Here is a 16,618-nt window from a genome sequence, read left to right on the forward strand (position 1 = left end):
CCTGACTGACTGCTGGTAAGCTGCCTCCCCTCTTGGTTTCTGGTTGTTACCAAAGCCTCCTTCACACCAGTACCCCCCTCTTCATACTGCCTAATACTGCCACTAATTTTCAATAATTAACACTGGGCTGTGACAGCCACACAACTGGGAAACACTCAGCACACAAGAAGGAATATCTTTAGAGACTTACTCAGGTTTGCCCATCTTTCAGGGCTGGGGTGCAGCAGAGATAACCCTGGTACTTGTTCACCCCATTGGATAATCACTCTTGGAATTAAACAGTTATTTACATTTAACAACCGATGAGATTTAAACCTACTTTCTTTGGTTTGGGAATTATAAATGTACATACTAGTTATCAGTCAAATAATGTATTTAGATATTAAATAATAAAACAGGGATATTACCAAAAATTCTATTTTCTTCTTTTTTTTTAAATTTTTTTATTATTTTTTTTTTATTTTCTTTTAATACTTTATCAAGATCTGGTGGATTTTAGTATTAATCCCAAATATCTGAAACAAAACGAAATTTTTTATCCTGATTTTTAGTTCAAAATTACTTCAGGCACCAATAATAATATTAATGGCAATAACAATAATAATAGCTAATATTGGGTTGGCCAGAAAGTTCATTCGGGTCTTTCTGTTAAGATGTTATGGGAAGTTGTATACTTGCATGAGCTCATCTATTTGAAGTTTTATTTTTGAGTTCTATATTTGCATGAGCTCATCTAACCCTAACAACATCCCTGTGAGGTAGGTTCTATTATCACTATTTGCAGGTGAAGCAATAGAGACAAAGAGACAAAGGAACTTGCTGAAGGTCACACAGCTGGTGAGAGGCAGAGCTGGGATTGGCACGTAGTCTAGTTCCAGAGCCTGTGCTCATAACCTTTCCAGCACCTGCCTTTTGCTGAAATTTCTGAAACGTTGTTATGCATATTTAGGGATCTTTTCTTTACTAAAATATTTCATCAAAGCAATGTATAATTCTGTGGTGCATTCCCACATACAGAGAGTATTCATATAATCATCTCATTTCAATGTAAAGACAGATGTTAACTATGAGAGGCTCAGACTGCTTCTGTTCTTCTCCATAGGACATACTGTAAGTCCCAGGTGCACCGCTCTCAGCCTGACCTCGGGACTCTTTTCAGTGCTTCTTCCACTAAGCAGGCTACTCGATACAAAGGGGGTTCCCTTTAATGTCACTGATCTTTATGACCTGTGAGGAGCCCCACACTGCGCTAATTGCTGGGCTGAATAGGGAAGAGCAGGCAGAGCCTATCCCCCAGGCACCTACCCTCTAATGGTCTTCATCTCATCAGAAACCTAGTCTTAGGAGAGGAATTAGCCCCTTTCTTAGAGTACTTTGCAGGGCCTCTCCTGGAGAGCGGGAGCATCTATGAATGCAGCTGTGGGTAGCGGGGTGTGAAACTAAGCACCAGGACTTGTCCTGCCTTTGCAAGCTCTCTTCAGTTCACATCAGGGTGACAACTCATCCCGGCTTGCCTGGGACCCACTTGTAGCATGAAAGTCCCCTCATCCTATTTCATGTAGAAGTGCAGACTTGACAGCGCATCCAAAAAACATCCCCTGTGCTATCTCCTTTCTGTGCCCTGAAGCTTATAGTGCCAGAGACTGTGCATACAACCAAGCTATAGTCACACATACCCATTCCCAGTGCACTGATACTTGGTACGAAGTGAAGAAATTCGCTGATGACAGATCAACAGAATCAGTAAACCTTAGATCTGAAGTGACCACAGGCTCCAACATCTCAGTGTTAACATTTCTGCGATGGTGACCAGGATGTATTGTAAAAGGAAACCACACTATCTGTTTTCAATGGAACACAGTTTTGTAATCTTGGTATGAACAACAGCTTCTATTGTATCTACACATTTATTTCTTGATAAGTTTGCTTTGTCTACCCCATGGAGGAGTGAATCTCTGTGTTAACTGCCATCTCACTATCTAGTCTAATGATGAGACCTCAAGTTCTGGAAAGGATGCAAAACGCTCAGGCACAAGGTGAGTCCAAGTTCTGTACAGCCTGAGGCTTACAAAATTTGGGGGTTCTCTTTGATGAGTAGAATATAAAATTTTTCTTGAACATGAATTAATCTTAAATATTCTGAATTGATGACACTCATTAGCTTGTTGTCAGTCCCCTGTGGTAGTGGCTTATTGGCATAGATCTATGACATCTTAGATTATCTTCACTGATGTCAGAACTTTATGTAAAAACAGCAGGATATTCAAATCTTTTCCCTATGGGTTCATATGCATCACTTCTCTTCATTAATTGGGTTATCAGACAATCTGAGAGCTATTTAAAATTTATCTCTTTCTCAATGAATTACTGGGTTTGGTAAAACATATGTGCTGCTTGGAAGTCTCAGACTGCTTTGGGACAAGATAATCAGACATGTTAAGACATGGTTCAATATGTTGGAAGGTATGGAACAATCAACTTCACACAGACTACTTGCTCATTGAAGCGCTACTACAGGTTGCTGTCCTATAAAGGAAGAAATGGTGATAAATTTTGTTTTGCATAATTCACATGAGAAAAATAAATCAATATCTGGATATATTTATAATAGTATGTACTGCATTATTGATGAGAGCACAATCCTCCTCTTACAATTTTCTTACACATCCAATACATCATATAATTCTTACATATCCAAGAACTTACCAGAGACTTGCTTCTGGTTCCACACATTCCTAATCTTGCTTCTCCTCTTTTTTCTCCTAACTTGTTTCCCGCATGGGTCTGCTGCCTGCACCACAGGACATGTTCATACCGAGATACGATCACTGGACCTTCATGTAATGCCCTTTGTTGAGTCGGCATAGTCAGCAGGAAGAGTGAACCACAAAATGTATCACACTAAACTCATACTCAGTGTATCTCCACAACAATTTCCCCTTAGCCAGATCCCAAAACTGCCAAGTGCCACTCTAATTCCACTGGACACAGGAAATGTGATGGAAGAAGTCAGAGTAGAAAGAGGCAGCAACATAAGAGACTGCAGTTAAAATATCTACTTTTGCAAATTTTATAAAAAACACATGGCCATGTGAACACCCTGCCTAGGCCCTCCCAGGGCTGAGGAAAGGGGTCACGCCAGCGAGTGGCCCTTTGATCTTCATGGCAAATCCATCTCTGCACAGACATAATCAAATCCACCAGGATCAATCAGGTGCCGTTATCTGGTTAACCTCTCCCTATGTTAACCACTAACAATATTATCCTGTATGAGAAAGAAAAAGCCTGGCGAAAGCATTCAACTGTCCCCACGGTAAAATACTACAATGAAATAGTCGTTTTGACTTGGGCAAAGGCAACAACAAATTCACTGAGGAGGTAACCAAAACACATTTCCTGCAGTGTAGAGTAAATATGTTTAAAGCTTGTTGTATCCTGTAAGTAATAATCAGACACCTCCAATCAAGACTAATAGATGCACGGTATGCAGTCTGTGCATCTATGCAGATTCTCATAAGGTTTCAGAAAGAACCAAGATTGTTATTCATATATAAAAAGTATTGTAGGTTTTATCTTCAGATTATACAGGTCTTAAGCCATTATATTTGGAAAGATTAAGCAAACTAATCCAAACACTGACTTGCTTAGTGTTAGGCATTATTGTCAAGATTAGGCTAGGCAAAGAAAGTATGTTTTCATAAGAAAGCTTTTAAATTTATAAAGAAGTAAGTAATAATCTCATCTGATGCTAATAAAGTTGAAGATGTAAGACCATGTAGTTAATGCTCCTTAGATATTGGTAACTTTGACAGTCATATAACCCTACGGCCTTGAAGTTTGGGTGAAAGATCAGAGACAGAGTTATGTTGTATAGTTGCAATATTTTCCTTTAATTATTGGGAATTTTCACTTGAAATAGAGTATAAATTCATTTGAAGTCATATTGTATAAGTACCTGGAAAGTACACTTTACTTTGTTTGATGGTATATATTGTTTAATTTTAATCTTCAACATGGTGGAATGACATTTTTGATGTCTTTTTGTCAATATTATCATATTTGATGTACCTAATGAATCCTATCACCATGTTTAATAAATGCCTTTAATAACAACATATGCCAGCAAGAATCATAAAAATTTCTACCCAAATCGTTGTTAAATTTCTTTTTTTTTTTTAACAGCTTTATTGGAGTATAATTGCTTAACAATGTTGTGTTAGTTTCTGCTGTATAACAAAGTGAATCAGCTATACCTATACATATATGGCCAAATCCCCTCCCTCTTGCGTCTCCTTCCCACCCTCCCTATACCACCACTCTAGGTGGTCACAAAGCATGGAGCTGATCTCCCTGTGATATGCGGCTGCTTCCCACAAGCTATCTACTTTACATTTCGTAGTGTATATATGTCCATGCCACTCTCTCACTTCATCCTAGCTTACCCTTCCCCCTCCCCATGTCCTCAAGTCCATTCTCTACATCTGCGCCTTTATTCCTGTCCTGCCCCTAGATTCTTCAGAACCTTTTTTTATAATATATATTCCATAAATATGTGTTAGCATACTGCATTTGTTTTTCTCTTTCTGACTTAATTCACTTTGTATGACACACTCTAGGTCCATCCACCTCATTACAGATAACTCAATTTCATTTCTTTTTATGGCTGAGTAATATTCCACTGTATATATGTGCCACATCTTCTTTATCCATTCATATGTCGATGGACACTTAGGTTGCTTCCATGTCCTGGCTATTGTAAATAGTGCTGCAATGAACATTGGGGTGCATGTGTCTTTTTGAATTATGGTTTTCTCTGGGTATATGTCCAGTAGTGGGATTGCTGGGTCATATGGTAGTTCTATTTTTAGTTTTTTAAGGAACCTCCATACTGTTCTCCATAGTGGCTGTATTACTTTATATTCTCACCAACAGTGCAAGAGGGTTCCCTTTTCTCCACACCCTCTCCAGCATTTATTGTTTGTAGATATTTTGATGATGGCCATTCAGACCGGTGTGAGGTGATAACCTCATTGTAGTTTTGATTTGCATTTCTCTACTGATTAGTGATAGTGAGCTTCCTTTCATGTGTTTGTTGGCAATCTGTATATCATCTTTGGAGAAATGTCTAGTTAGGTTTTCTGCCCATTTTTGGATTGGGTTATTTGTTTTCTTGATATTGAGCTGCATGAGCTGCTTGTATATTTTGGAGGTTAATCCTTGGTCAGTTGCTTCGTTTGCAAATATTTTCTCCAATTCTGAGGGTTGTCTTTTCGTCTTGTTTAAGGTTTCCTTTGCTGGGCAAAGCATTTAAGTTTCATTAGGTCACATTTGTTTATTTTTGTTTTTATTTCCATTTCTCTAGGAGGTGGGTCAAAAAGGATCATGCTGTGATTTATGTCATAGAGTGTTCTGCCTATGTTTTCCTCTAAGAGTTGGGTAGTGTCTGGCCTTACATTTAGGTCTTCAATCTAATTTGAGTTTATTTTTGTGTATGGTGTTAGGGAGTATTCTAATTTCATTCTTTTACATTTAGCTGTCCAGTTTTCCCAGCACCACTTATTGAAGAGGTTGTCTTTTCTCCATTGTATATTCTCACCTCCTTTATCAAAGATAAGGTGACCATATGTGCGTGGGTTTATCTCTGGGTTTTCTATCCTGTTGCATTGATCTGTATTTCTGTTTTTGTGCCAGTACCATACTGTCTTGATTACTGTAGATTTGTAGTATGGTCTGAAGCCAGGGAGTCTGATTCCTCCAGCTCAGTTTTTCTTTCACAGATTGCTTTGGCTATTCAGGGGCTTTCGTATTTCTATACAAGTTGTGAAATTTTTTGTTCTAGTTCTGTGAAAAATGCCATTGGTAGTTTGATAGGGATTGCACTGAATCTGTAGATTGCTTTGGATAGTATAGTCATTTTCACAATGTTGATTCTTCCAATCCAAGAACATGGTATATCTCTCCATCTGTTTGCATCATCTTTAATTTCTTTCATCAGTGTCTTATAGTTTTCTGCATACACGTCTTTTGTCTCCTTAGGTAGGTTTATTCCTAGGTATTTTATTCTTTTCCTTGCAATGGTAAATGGGAGTGTTTCCTTAATCTCTCTTTCAGATTTTTCATCATCAGTGTATAGGAATGCAAGAGATTTCTGTGCATTAATTTTGTATCCTGCTACTTTACCAAAATCATTGATTAGCTCTAGTAGTTTTCTGGTAGCGTGTTTAGGATTCTCTATGTATAGTATCATGTCATCTGCAAACAGTGACAACTTTACTCTTCTTTTCCAATTTGGATTCCTTTTATTTCTTTTTCTTCTCTGATTGATGTGGCTAAAACTTCCAAAACTATGTTGAATAATAGTAGTTAGAGTAGGCAACCTTGTCTTGTGTCCAATCTTAGTGGTCATGATTTCCGTTTTTCACCACTGAGAACGATGTAGGCTGTGGGTTTGTCATATATGGCCTTTATTATGTTGAGGTAAGTTCCCTCTATGCCTACTTTCTGGAGAGTTTTTATCATAACTGTGTGTCGAATTTTGTCGAAAGCTTTTTCTGCATCTACTTAGATTATCGTATGGTTTCTCTCCTTCAGTTTGTTAATATAGTGTATCACATTGATTGATTTGCATATATTGAAGAATCCTTGCATTCCTGGGATAAACCCCACTTGATCATGGTGTATGATCCTTTTAATGTGCTTTTGGATTCTCGTTTGCTAGCATTGTGTTGAGAATTTTTGCATCTATGTTCATCAGTGATATTGGTCTGTAGTTTTCTTTTTTTGTGACATCTTTGTCTGGTTTTGGTATCAGAGTGATGGTGGCCTCATAGAATGAGTTTGGGAGTGTTCCTCCCTCTGCTATATTTTGGAAGAGTTTGAGAAGGATAGGTGCTAGCTCTTTTCTAAATGTTTGATAGAATTCGCCTGAGAAGCCATCTGGTCCTGGGCTTTTGTTCACTGGAAGATTTTTAATCACAGTTTCGATTTCAGTGCTTGTGATTGGTCTGTTTATATTTTCTGTTTCTTCCTGGTTGTCTTGGAAGGTTGTGCTTTTCTAAGAATGTGTCCATTTCTTCCAGGTTGTCTGTTTTATTGGCATATAGTTGCTTGTAGCAATCTTTCATGATCCTTTGTATTTCTGCAGGGTGAGTTGTTACTTCTCCTTTTTCATTTCTAGTTCTGTTGTTTTGAGACTTTCCCCTTTTTTTCTTGATGAGCCTGGCTAATGGTTTATCAATTTTGTTTATCTTCTCAAAGAGCCAGCTTTTTTATTGATCTTTGCTATCGTTTCCTTCATTTCTTTTTCATTTATTTCTGATCTGTTTTTTATGATTTCTTTCCTTCTACTAACTTTGGGGGTTTCTTTGTTCTTCTTTTTCTAATTGCTTTAGGTGTAAGGTTAGGTTGTTTATTTGAGATGTTTCTTGTTTCTTGAGGTACGGTCGTATTGCTATAAACTTCCCTCTTAGAACTGCTTTTGCTGCATCCCATAGATTTTTGTTCATCATGTTCTCAGTGTGAATTTTTTCTAAGTATTTTTTGATTTCCTCTTTGATTTCTTCAGTGATTTCTTGGTTATTTAGTAGTTTTTTGTTTATCCTCCATGTGTTTGTATTTTTTACAGATTTTTTCCATAATTGATATCTAGTCTGATAGCATTGTGGTCAGAAGAGATACTTGATACACTTTCAATTTTCTTAAATTTACCAAGGCTTGATTTGTGACCCAAGATATGATCTATCCTGGTGAATGTTCCATGAGCACTTGAGGAGAAAGTGTATTCTGTGGTGTTTGGATGGAATATCCTATAAATATCAGTTAGGTCCATCTGCTCTAATGTGTCATTTAAAGCTTGTGTTTCCTTATTTATTTTCATTTTGGATGATCTGTCCATCGGTGAAAGTGGAGTGTTAAAGTCCCCTGCTATGAGTGTGTTACTGTCGATTTCCCCTTTTATGGCTGTTAGCATTTGCCTTATGTACTGAGGTGCTCCTATGCTGGGTGCATAAATATTTACAATTGTTATATCTTCTTCTTGGATTGATCCCTTGATCATTATATAGTGTCCTTCTTTGTCTCTTGTAATAGTCTTTATTTTAAAGTCTATTTTGTGTGATATGAGAATTGCTACTCCAGCTTTCTTTTGATTTCCATTTACATGGAATATCTTTTTCCATCCTCTTACTTTCATCTGTATGTGTCCCTAGGTCTGAAGTGGGTCTCTTGTAGACAGCATATATATATGGGTCCATTCAGCCAGTCTGTGTCGTTTGGTTGGAGCATTTAATCCATTTACATTTAAGGTAGTTATCGATATGTATGTTCCTATTACCATTTTCTTAATTGTTTTGGGTTTGTTATTGTAGGTGTTTTCCTTCTCTTGTGTTTCCTGCCTAGAGAAGTTCCTTTAGCATTTGTTGTAAAGCTGGTTTGGTGGTGCTGAAGTCTATTAGGTTTTTCTTGTCTGTAAAGGTTTTAATTTCTCTGTCGAATCTGAATGAGATCCTTGCTGGGTAGAGTAATCTTGTTTGTAGGTTTTTCCCTTTCATCACTTTGAATATGTCCTGCCACTCCCTTCTGGCTTGCAGAGTTTCTCCTGAAAGATCAGCTGTTACCCTTATGGGGATTCCCTTGTGTGTTATTTGTTGTTTTTCCCTTGCTGCTTTTAATATTTTTTCTTTGTATTTAATTTTTGATAGTTTGATTAATACGTGTCTTGGCATGTTTCTCCTTGGATTTATCCTGTATGGGACTCTCTGCACTTCCTGGACTTGATTGACTATTTCCTTTCCCATATTAGGGAAGTTTTCAACTATAATCTCCTCAAATATTTTCTCAGTTGCTTTCTTTTTCTGTTCTTCTTGTGGGACCTCTATAATTCGAATGTTGGTGCATTTGATGTTGTCCCAGAGGTCTCTGAGAGTGTCCTCAATTCTTTTCATTCTTTTTTCTTTATTCTGTTCTGCAGTAATTACTTCCACCATTTTATCTTCCAGGTCACTTATCCATTCTTCTGCCTCAGTTATTCTGCTATTGATTCCTTCTAGAGAATATTTAATTTCATTTATTATGTTGTTCATCATTGTTTATTTGGTCTTTAGTTCTTCTAGGTCCTTGTTAAACGTTTCTTGTATTTTCTCTATTCTATTTCCAAGATTTCGGATCATCTTTACTATCATTACTCTGAATTCTTTTTCAGGTAGACTACCTATTTCCTCTTCATTTGTTTGGTCTGGTGGGTTTTAATTTGCTCCTTCATCTCCTGCATATTTCTCTGTCTTCTCATTTTGCTTATCTTACTGTGTTTTGGGTCTCCTTTTCGCAGGCTGCAGGTTCGTAGACCCCTTTGTTTTTGGTGTCTGCCCCCAGTGGGTAAGGTTGGTTCAGGGGGTTGTGTAGGCTTTCTGGTGGAGGGGACTGGTGCTTGTGTTCTGGTGGATGAGGCTGGATCTTGTCTTTCTTGTGGACAGGACCGCATCCAGTGGTGTGTTTTGGAGTGTCTGTGAGTTTATTATGATTTTAGGCAGCCTCTCTGCTAATGGGTGGGGCTGTCTTCCTGTCTTGCTAGTTGTTTGGCATGGGGTGTCCAGCATTGGAGCTTGCTGATGGTTGAGTGGAGCTTGGTCTTAGCATTGAGATGGAGATCTCGGGGAGAACTCTCGCCGATTGATATTACTTGGGGCCGGGATGTCTCTGGTAGTCCAATGTCCTATACTTGGCTCTTCCACCTCCAAGGCTCAGGCCTGACACCCAGCCGGAGCACCAAGCCCCTGTTAGGCACACGGTGTCTATGTGATTTTGAGCAAGCAACTTAACCTCTCTGTGCCTCAGTATCTGTTTTCTCATCTATAGACTGATGTTTGGCAGAGATGCAGCTGTACTTCAAGAGATATAAAGTGGTCAACCTCCCTGGAACTGGCTCCGACTTGACCACAGGAAAGACCCTGCACAGATGAAACCCAGATGTATCTCGCTGTTAAATTTCTGATCCTGTTTCAATGAAAATGTTCTCTCTAAAAATACCTACTTTGCAAAACTGGCATAATTTCTTCCACAAAGCTTGTTTCACATAGAAATGAATAGAAAAAAGATTCCAAATCAACAAAAGGAAACATTTAACTATAAAACACTTATCTGGTGACTTTGCCATTAAGAAAAATCATGCAATAGCATGCAATCCATATCATCTGAGAACATCTAAGAAGTTTGCAGACCACAGATATTAGTCTAATTTCCACAGGTGGACAGAGGGCCAGCTGGACCTGTCATGGACCCAAATGGATCTCTTCCTCAAAACCTTCCTGACCCTTTAACCACTTAGAGATTGCAATCTCTTTTCTGAATTTTAGTAAATTTTGGTCCCATATAATTTTGTAATTAAAGAATAATACAAAGATACTATTTAATCATGTTAGTCATCTTGGTCTTACTTTTTAAACCAAACTGTAATTTGGTAGAGAACAAGACATATGCTTTGTATTCATCTACATTTTCTATCTGCCTAACCTAGAATAGAGTCTTATAATCAAGAAATACTTGTTGGATTAAAGCCTATAATTTGTCTTTCTATGCAAATGCTGTTCCAGATCATGGTTCTGGGCTTGAGAGAGGCTATCATAGAAATATCCTTATATTCATCCATTTTTATCAGGGATAAAAGGTTCAACCCACTCAGGTCCCAAACTGCTCCAAGTACTAAGTCTACCCACAACGTCTTAATAAAATCGGAATGAAAAAGTACAATCATGCACCCAGCTTGGGTCTACCTGCCATGTTGTGCTTATGTTACTGCTGACAAAATAACTGACTTCTGCTTGTCCCAAGGTGTTAGTGACTGCATTAGTGATTGTTCAGACTCTGTCTTGGCTTCTTATGAGTATGTCTAAGGCAACTCTATCATCCATAGCAACTCTGGCCAGTGAGTTGAAGATGACTTGACTGCCTTCCAGAGCAATGCCATTGATTATTTCAGTTAAAGTCAGTGACACATTACACACCACTTTCCTAACTGGATGACTCCCAACATACAGATAACTTCCGACAGGGTGAGGGTAACCAAAGGCAGCCTCATTTTAGGAAGTCTCCCTAGTCATCTGAGTGCTACGTGCCCTATTGCCAGTGTTTCCTTAAACTCTTATGAGCACCCATAAGGTGTAAGGAGGAAAGAACGCAAGTTAATGCTTGACTCTCACACAGGAAGTACAGATTTGGGGACACGTGTGGTGCCTCTGAAAATTGTGTCGGTTACAGCTGTTGGAGTCCCTCAAGTTGGACTTATTTGAATTGGGAGGTGTACTTTGAGCAATGCATATGACCTCCTGGCCAGCTGGTAAAATTTCAGATTTATAGTTCAGTCTGAATAACTGAGTTAAGTCCTTGGTTTTGCAGGAATTGTCCAAGAGCCATCAGTCCACCTGTTTTGTTTATCCACACCACTAGCCTATCTGGGGCCATCCCCTGCCATTTCCAAAAAATTTCTCAATAACTTAAGGGGAATGGCAACTCAGTCCTGGTCAGATCTGTCTGGTGACAGATGGCATGCTCAGTAGTCAGTTAAATTTAAGGTGCTTGTGACAATTTGAGTGAGCTGCATTATGTTATTTTCCTTTATGAGAAGACACCAGGGATGATTCTAAAGGGCAAAGGTCGCTAATGTTCCTCACCTCCCCAAGCCTCCTTGGCTCTGAGGTTGTTGTTCTCTCTCACCTCACAGAACTGGTACACCCCATGTCTTGTTTTCCAACATCCCCAACTCACTCTAGGCCTTTCATCTGGTGGCTAGTACAAGAGGTACAAGGGCATTTTTATAAAATTTACAGACACCCCTTAGGGCCACCACTTTGGTGGTGTGAGAACAGTTTCATACTGTGGTCTCGTCAGAGGACAGGTGCATACTGTGTGACTCAGGTAGCAGAACCCACTCAGGGAGCCAGTGCCCATTTTCCTAATGATCCAAGTCAATGGCAACCCCACAAGAGAATCTGGGTGGGTGAATCAGAATTAGATTTGAACACACAATGTCCTGGAGGGTGCACCAACCAGGTGGGCTGGCGGGTGGCATTAGGCTAAAGAAAGAAGCATGTGTCCAGGAATGATCAGGGTGGATTATCAAATTTTCAAAATAGATCTACACATTTCTTTAACCTTTCTTTCTGATCATTACCCAGGAAGTGGACAGAAGATGATCCCTCTCTGGGGACAACTGCATTCAGTGACCAAAGTATCTTACTAAAGTGTGTGGACCAGGAGGAGATAAAAGAATTTTTTTGAGTCAGTTTTTGAAGAGATCGTACCAATGTTTAACAGTGCCTGTGGATTGTAGGCAGGGTGGAAGGCCCATCGGACCATTCTTGAGTGGTTTTGTGATAAAAAGCATAACTTTTTCAAACTGCAAACATGAACCAAAAGTATGAACAAATGTCTTTCAAGGGCCCAGCAGTGTGGCCAAAGTGAGCTGATCAGAATGAAGCGGCAACACCATAACCTGAAAAAATGATGAGGAGCCACCCACCAATAGCATCAAGAGGAGACCAAAGGTCCAGTGTGATTAGTCTTCCAGGATCAGTTGGGGGCAATGTCCTGTGGAAAAATGCCCCTGTGATACAAATGGGTCTCAAGTCTGGCAGGCAGTGGTAGCTCTGTGGCAGAAACAGAGTTCTTCACTTTTCACTTTGTGCCCAGTCTATGATGGTAGACATATTGCCATGCCCAGTATGAAGATGGGTCCAGGCAGCCATGGTGGCCATCTGGGCAGTACAGTCTCCATCAGTAGCTTGAGTCCAGTCGGTTTAGCCAGAGAACAGGTCCATATTACGGGCACCTCTATGAGTGACCCAGATGGTTTGATCAACAGTGTGATTTGTCTCCATGGTCTGCAGTCCCCCAAATAAGTGCATTTTATTTGCCAGGCTGTAGTTTTCCAAAAGTGGCAGACCAAGTAGCTAGGCCATTGGCAACAGCCTAAAATAAGTGTCAGGAAAAATATAACAAGGCTTATTGAGAGGAGTATTGGCTAGAGCTGGCCTTGAGTTCTGCCCACTGAAAGGAGCAACCATGTTCGTTTTTGTTTCTGACAAACTGGAGCTGGAGTTGAATAGCTGCGGCAGCCCAGTGGACACCATTGGGCCTCATCCTAGCCTGATCATCAGTGAACCAGGCCCAGACATAGGCATTTAGGGGAACCTTTATAAATTAGAGGCCCCATTGAGCCACCAGCTTTGCTTCAGGTGGCAGAGTGGGAGATACATTTCCCCTAATGGATAGATGTCATTTTTTCATGTAAAGCTGCAGTGCCACTGGGGTCAGGCTAGATGTGTTCCTGAAAATATTATTTCCATTTGACAAGCAAAGCTTGTTGGGCCCTTCCCACGCCTTAGTCGTTGAGTTGGCAAGAGCCCAGTTGTAAGCTAATAGCTGCTTTGCAAAAGGTGTTTCTGGCAGCCGAGTCAGAGAGGTATAAGAACAAAACTCCAAGGGGTGCTTCCAGGCACAGGTTGCCACCATTTCCAGGCTCTGGTCATCGAAGCCATCAGTCACAGAGACGTGGAGCTCAAGCGGTCACAAAGGTCCTGGGGCCTCCAGAGTAGAGCACAAACTACAGCTTGCTGGATGGCTTCCAACACAGCCTGTTGGTTTAGGTCCCACCTCAAGGATGCTGATTCTTGAGTTATGTGACGTAAAGATCCAGGAGAATGCCTAAGTGGGGCACATACTGTCCCTAATATCCAAAGAGTAAAAACGGCACTGGGCCTCCTTTTTGGTGGTGAGGACAAAGAGGCACAAGTTTTTGTGCCTCGTTTGTTTTATTTTTCCTTATCTGAGTGATCTTGAAGAGAGGAAATGCACGCACCGAGTGTAAAAAAAACTGAACAGGGCTGGCTCTGAAGAACAGGAGAGCACTGGGACAGTACCCGAGAGAAAGTTAGGTCAAGGAAAAAACTTTCATTGTGGTAATTGTAAATATTAGAGCTTTTAAATGTTGATGGTGAGAAGCCAGGAGAAAAAAAAAAGAAAAAGGAAAAGAAGAGGAGGTCGGCTGGTCAGGATTTCAGAACTAGAACCCAGAGAGGATGATTTTTTTCACTACATATTATCTTTGTTTGATAGATACAGATATTGATATAGACATAGATATGGACATAGATATGATATAGATGTTACAAGTAGACATTATCACTTAAATATTTCTTGCTTTATTTTTTTCTCCTGAGGACCAACAGAAAGATGGTAAGAATCCAAGGTAAAGGCTAATCATTTGAGTTTCAAAACTAGACTGGACTTTGTGTTCAATATCAAGCTACAATTTATGGCAATAGCCTCTCAAAGTGATATATTTTAATCTCCTAATTTAACTGGTCTGAGCTCTAATGACTTATTTCTTCCTAAATTATCTGCCAGTTTTCAAGATGTACTTAGACCTTTCTAATCAGTTTGTTATACTTTATTTCAGGTCATAAAATTCCAGGTCACCATTACATTGCTTCCTGATGCATTCTGCTTTTTTGCAACATGTCCTAACCTTGAGTAAATTATGTTGAAATGTGTAGTAACTGAACTCTTCTAGTACTTTATGTTGTACCTCAAAATAGCTTCCAATACTCTGATTTAATGAATATAAAGTATACGAGTGTGAATTCAAAAGTCTTAGAAGCAACTGAAATACAAAATAACCGGGCTATAAAACTCAGTTAACATATTTGGTAGATGCTGATATAAGTAGAAGTTACATATAAAATTTTCTATAAAATGCTGAAGTCAGCTAAAGATTGTTATTCATATTCAAAATACAACTATACAAGGAGAACACCATGCCAGGCTGGATAATCACAGAAGACAGAATGTATCAGTTTACTCTGACTTAGAAAAATCGCTAGAGAGCATTACTCTGACAAGGCTGATTTAGACGGTAAACAGTGGTCTGCTTACATCATTGTAGAAAGAATATCCATGAGATTTAGGTTAACAAGTTATAAAGTACATTTTTATTGCTTAAAGGAGCAACTCAGAATAGTTTGAAGTAAAAGACCTCTATTTTTAAACTACTACAACATTTAAAGCTGGGTTTTCAATTTGTCAATCTATCTAAAAAACTGAATATAACAGCCTTATTAGTGGCAAGCAGAATTCAAGGAAAGATTTTTTTGGTAATGGATCAATGGTGTAGAAAATTTGGTATCATTTGAGCAGACTTAAAATAGAGTATATATTATAGAACAATACAGAGTTCTTCATTACTATAACTACCTTGATGAATAACAGCTAAAAATGTACATTGAAAGCCTGAGGGTCATAATGGCTTATCAAGTGAGATGAATACTTTATCGAATCCAGTTTTCAGGTGAGATGGATACTTCATTTAAGCCAGTTTGATACTCTCACAGTGTCATTATTATGTTGCTATTATAACGCTCATGTTTTTGATAAGTTTATACTTCTCTATCACTGGGGCCCAAATTAGCCTAATAAGTGAGCTTCTAATTTGATAACCATGGCTATAGTAATGATACCATAGAAGGATGTTATTTTGAAATGTATACCTATGTTCTCTTTCTTGCTAATTCTTATAAATTCTGATCCTCTTCCCTACTGGTGCAGCAGCTAGATCTTGTTGCCTTAGGGAAGGGTTGTTATAGCAGAAAATTAGAGAAAAAAATTTTGTCTTAAATTCGGGGCACTGGTGATTCCAAAGCAGAAGGATACCAGTGGCAACCTAGAGCTCCATACGAAAATGATTGGTTAAGGAAAGGCTTCTGATCCCTCTCTCCTCCAAGAGCAGAGGATACTCTCCAGGCTGAGGCAAGGGGGGCCGTGGTGAGACCACAGAAAGAGACTCTGTGCTTGGACCCTCTTTACTCCCCACACTCCCATAAGCTGAGGTCAGGGAGTGAGATGACCTAAGGCTAAGAGCAGAAGGGATCTGTAGCCTCTCTCCTGGGAAGAGCCCAGGGAGGGCGCAAAATCCTGGGTTCCTCTGCAGCCCAGCAGGGCTTGGCAGCATGGGAGTAGAAATGGCTGTGCCTTACATCTAGGCGATCTGCTCAAGGTCTCTGAAAATCGCTAAGCCCCAGAGCAGCCAAACGACTCCATGGGTGGAAGAGGAGTGCAGACAGAGTTTCCTGAAGCTCCAGCAGGATGCCTGCACTGGCACAGCAAGAAAGAAGAGTCAGTGGACCCAAACTGGTGTGAGGGATGTGGCCACGGATTCAGACCCAAATGCCTGTCTCAGTGCACTAGCTCGGATGGCCCACAAATGAAGATTAGCCCCGCAGACCATGCTGAGTGACTGGGTGTTCTGTCCACCAAGACTGAGGACCAAACCCCCATCCCACCTTGAGGGACTGGGCTCTCTCAACCAAGACTACTTAAACCGAACCCTAGGGAACATGTTCAAGGGTGGAGCGAGGCCAGAGATTTCTAGGGTTATCTCAAGATTCAACTTCAGTTTAGATTTCTTTAATAGTTACATTTCTTAACATTTTATATTATGTCCTGAGATTAGTCTACTCAGAAATATCTTTAGTTCTTTCTCTCTGACAGTGACTACCTTAACAATGACACAAGTCACATGCAATACCTTCCCCAAAACTTTGGTGGCCACATGCACCAAGGGAGATCATGT

The 16,618-nt window shown here is 39.7% G+C and overlaps 1 protein-coding gene across 1 annotated transcript in view; it reads right to left on the reverse strand.

Moving 5' to 3' along the window:
• Positions 1-16,618, reverse strand: part of PACRG (parkin coregulated) — a 519,387-nt gene that overhangs the window by 355,181 nt on the left and 147,588 nt on the right. The window contains 1 exon segment of the mRNA XM_036871117.1: positions 3,082-3,111. Coding sequence (XP_036727012.1) covers positions 3,082-3,111 — 30 coding nt within the window.

This window comes from Balaenoptera musculus, chromosome 12 (genome assembly GCF_009873245.2).
Source record: "Balaenoptera musculus isolate JJ_BM4_2016_0621 chromosome 12, mBalMus1.pri.v3, whole genome shotgun sequence".
Taxonomy (NCBI): Eukaryota; Metazoa; Chordata; class Mammalia; order Artiodactyla; family Balaenopteridae; genus Balaenoptera; species Balaenoptera musculus.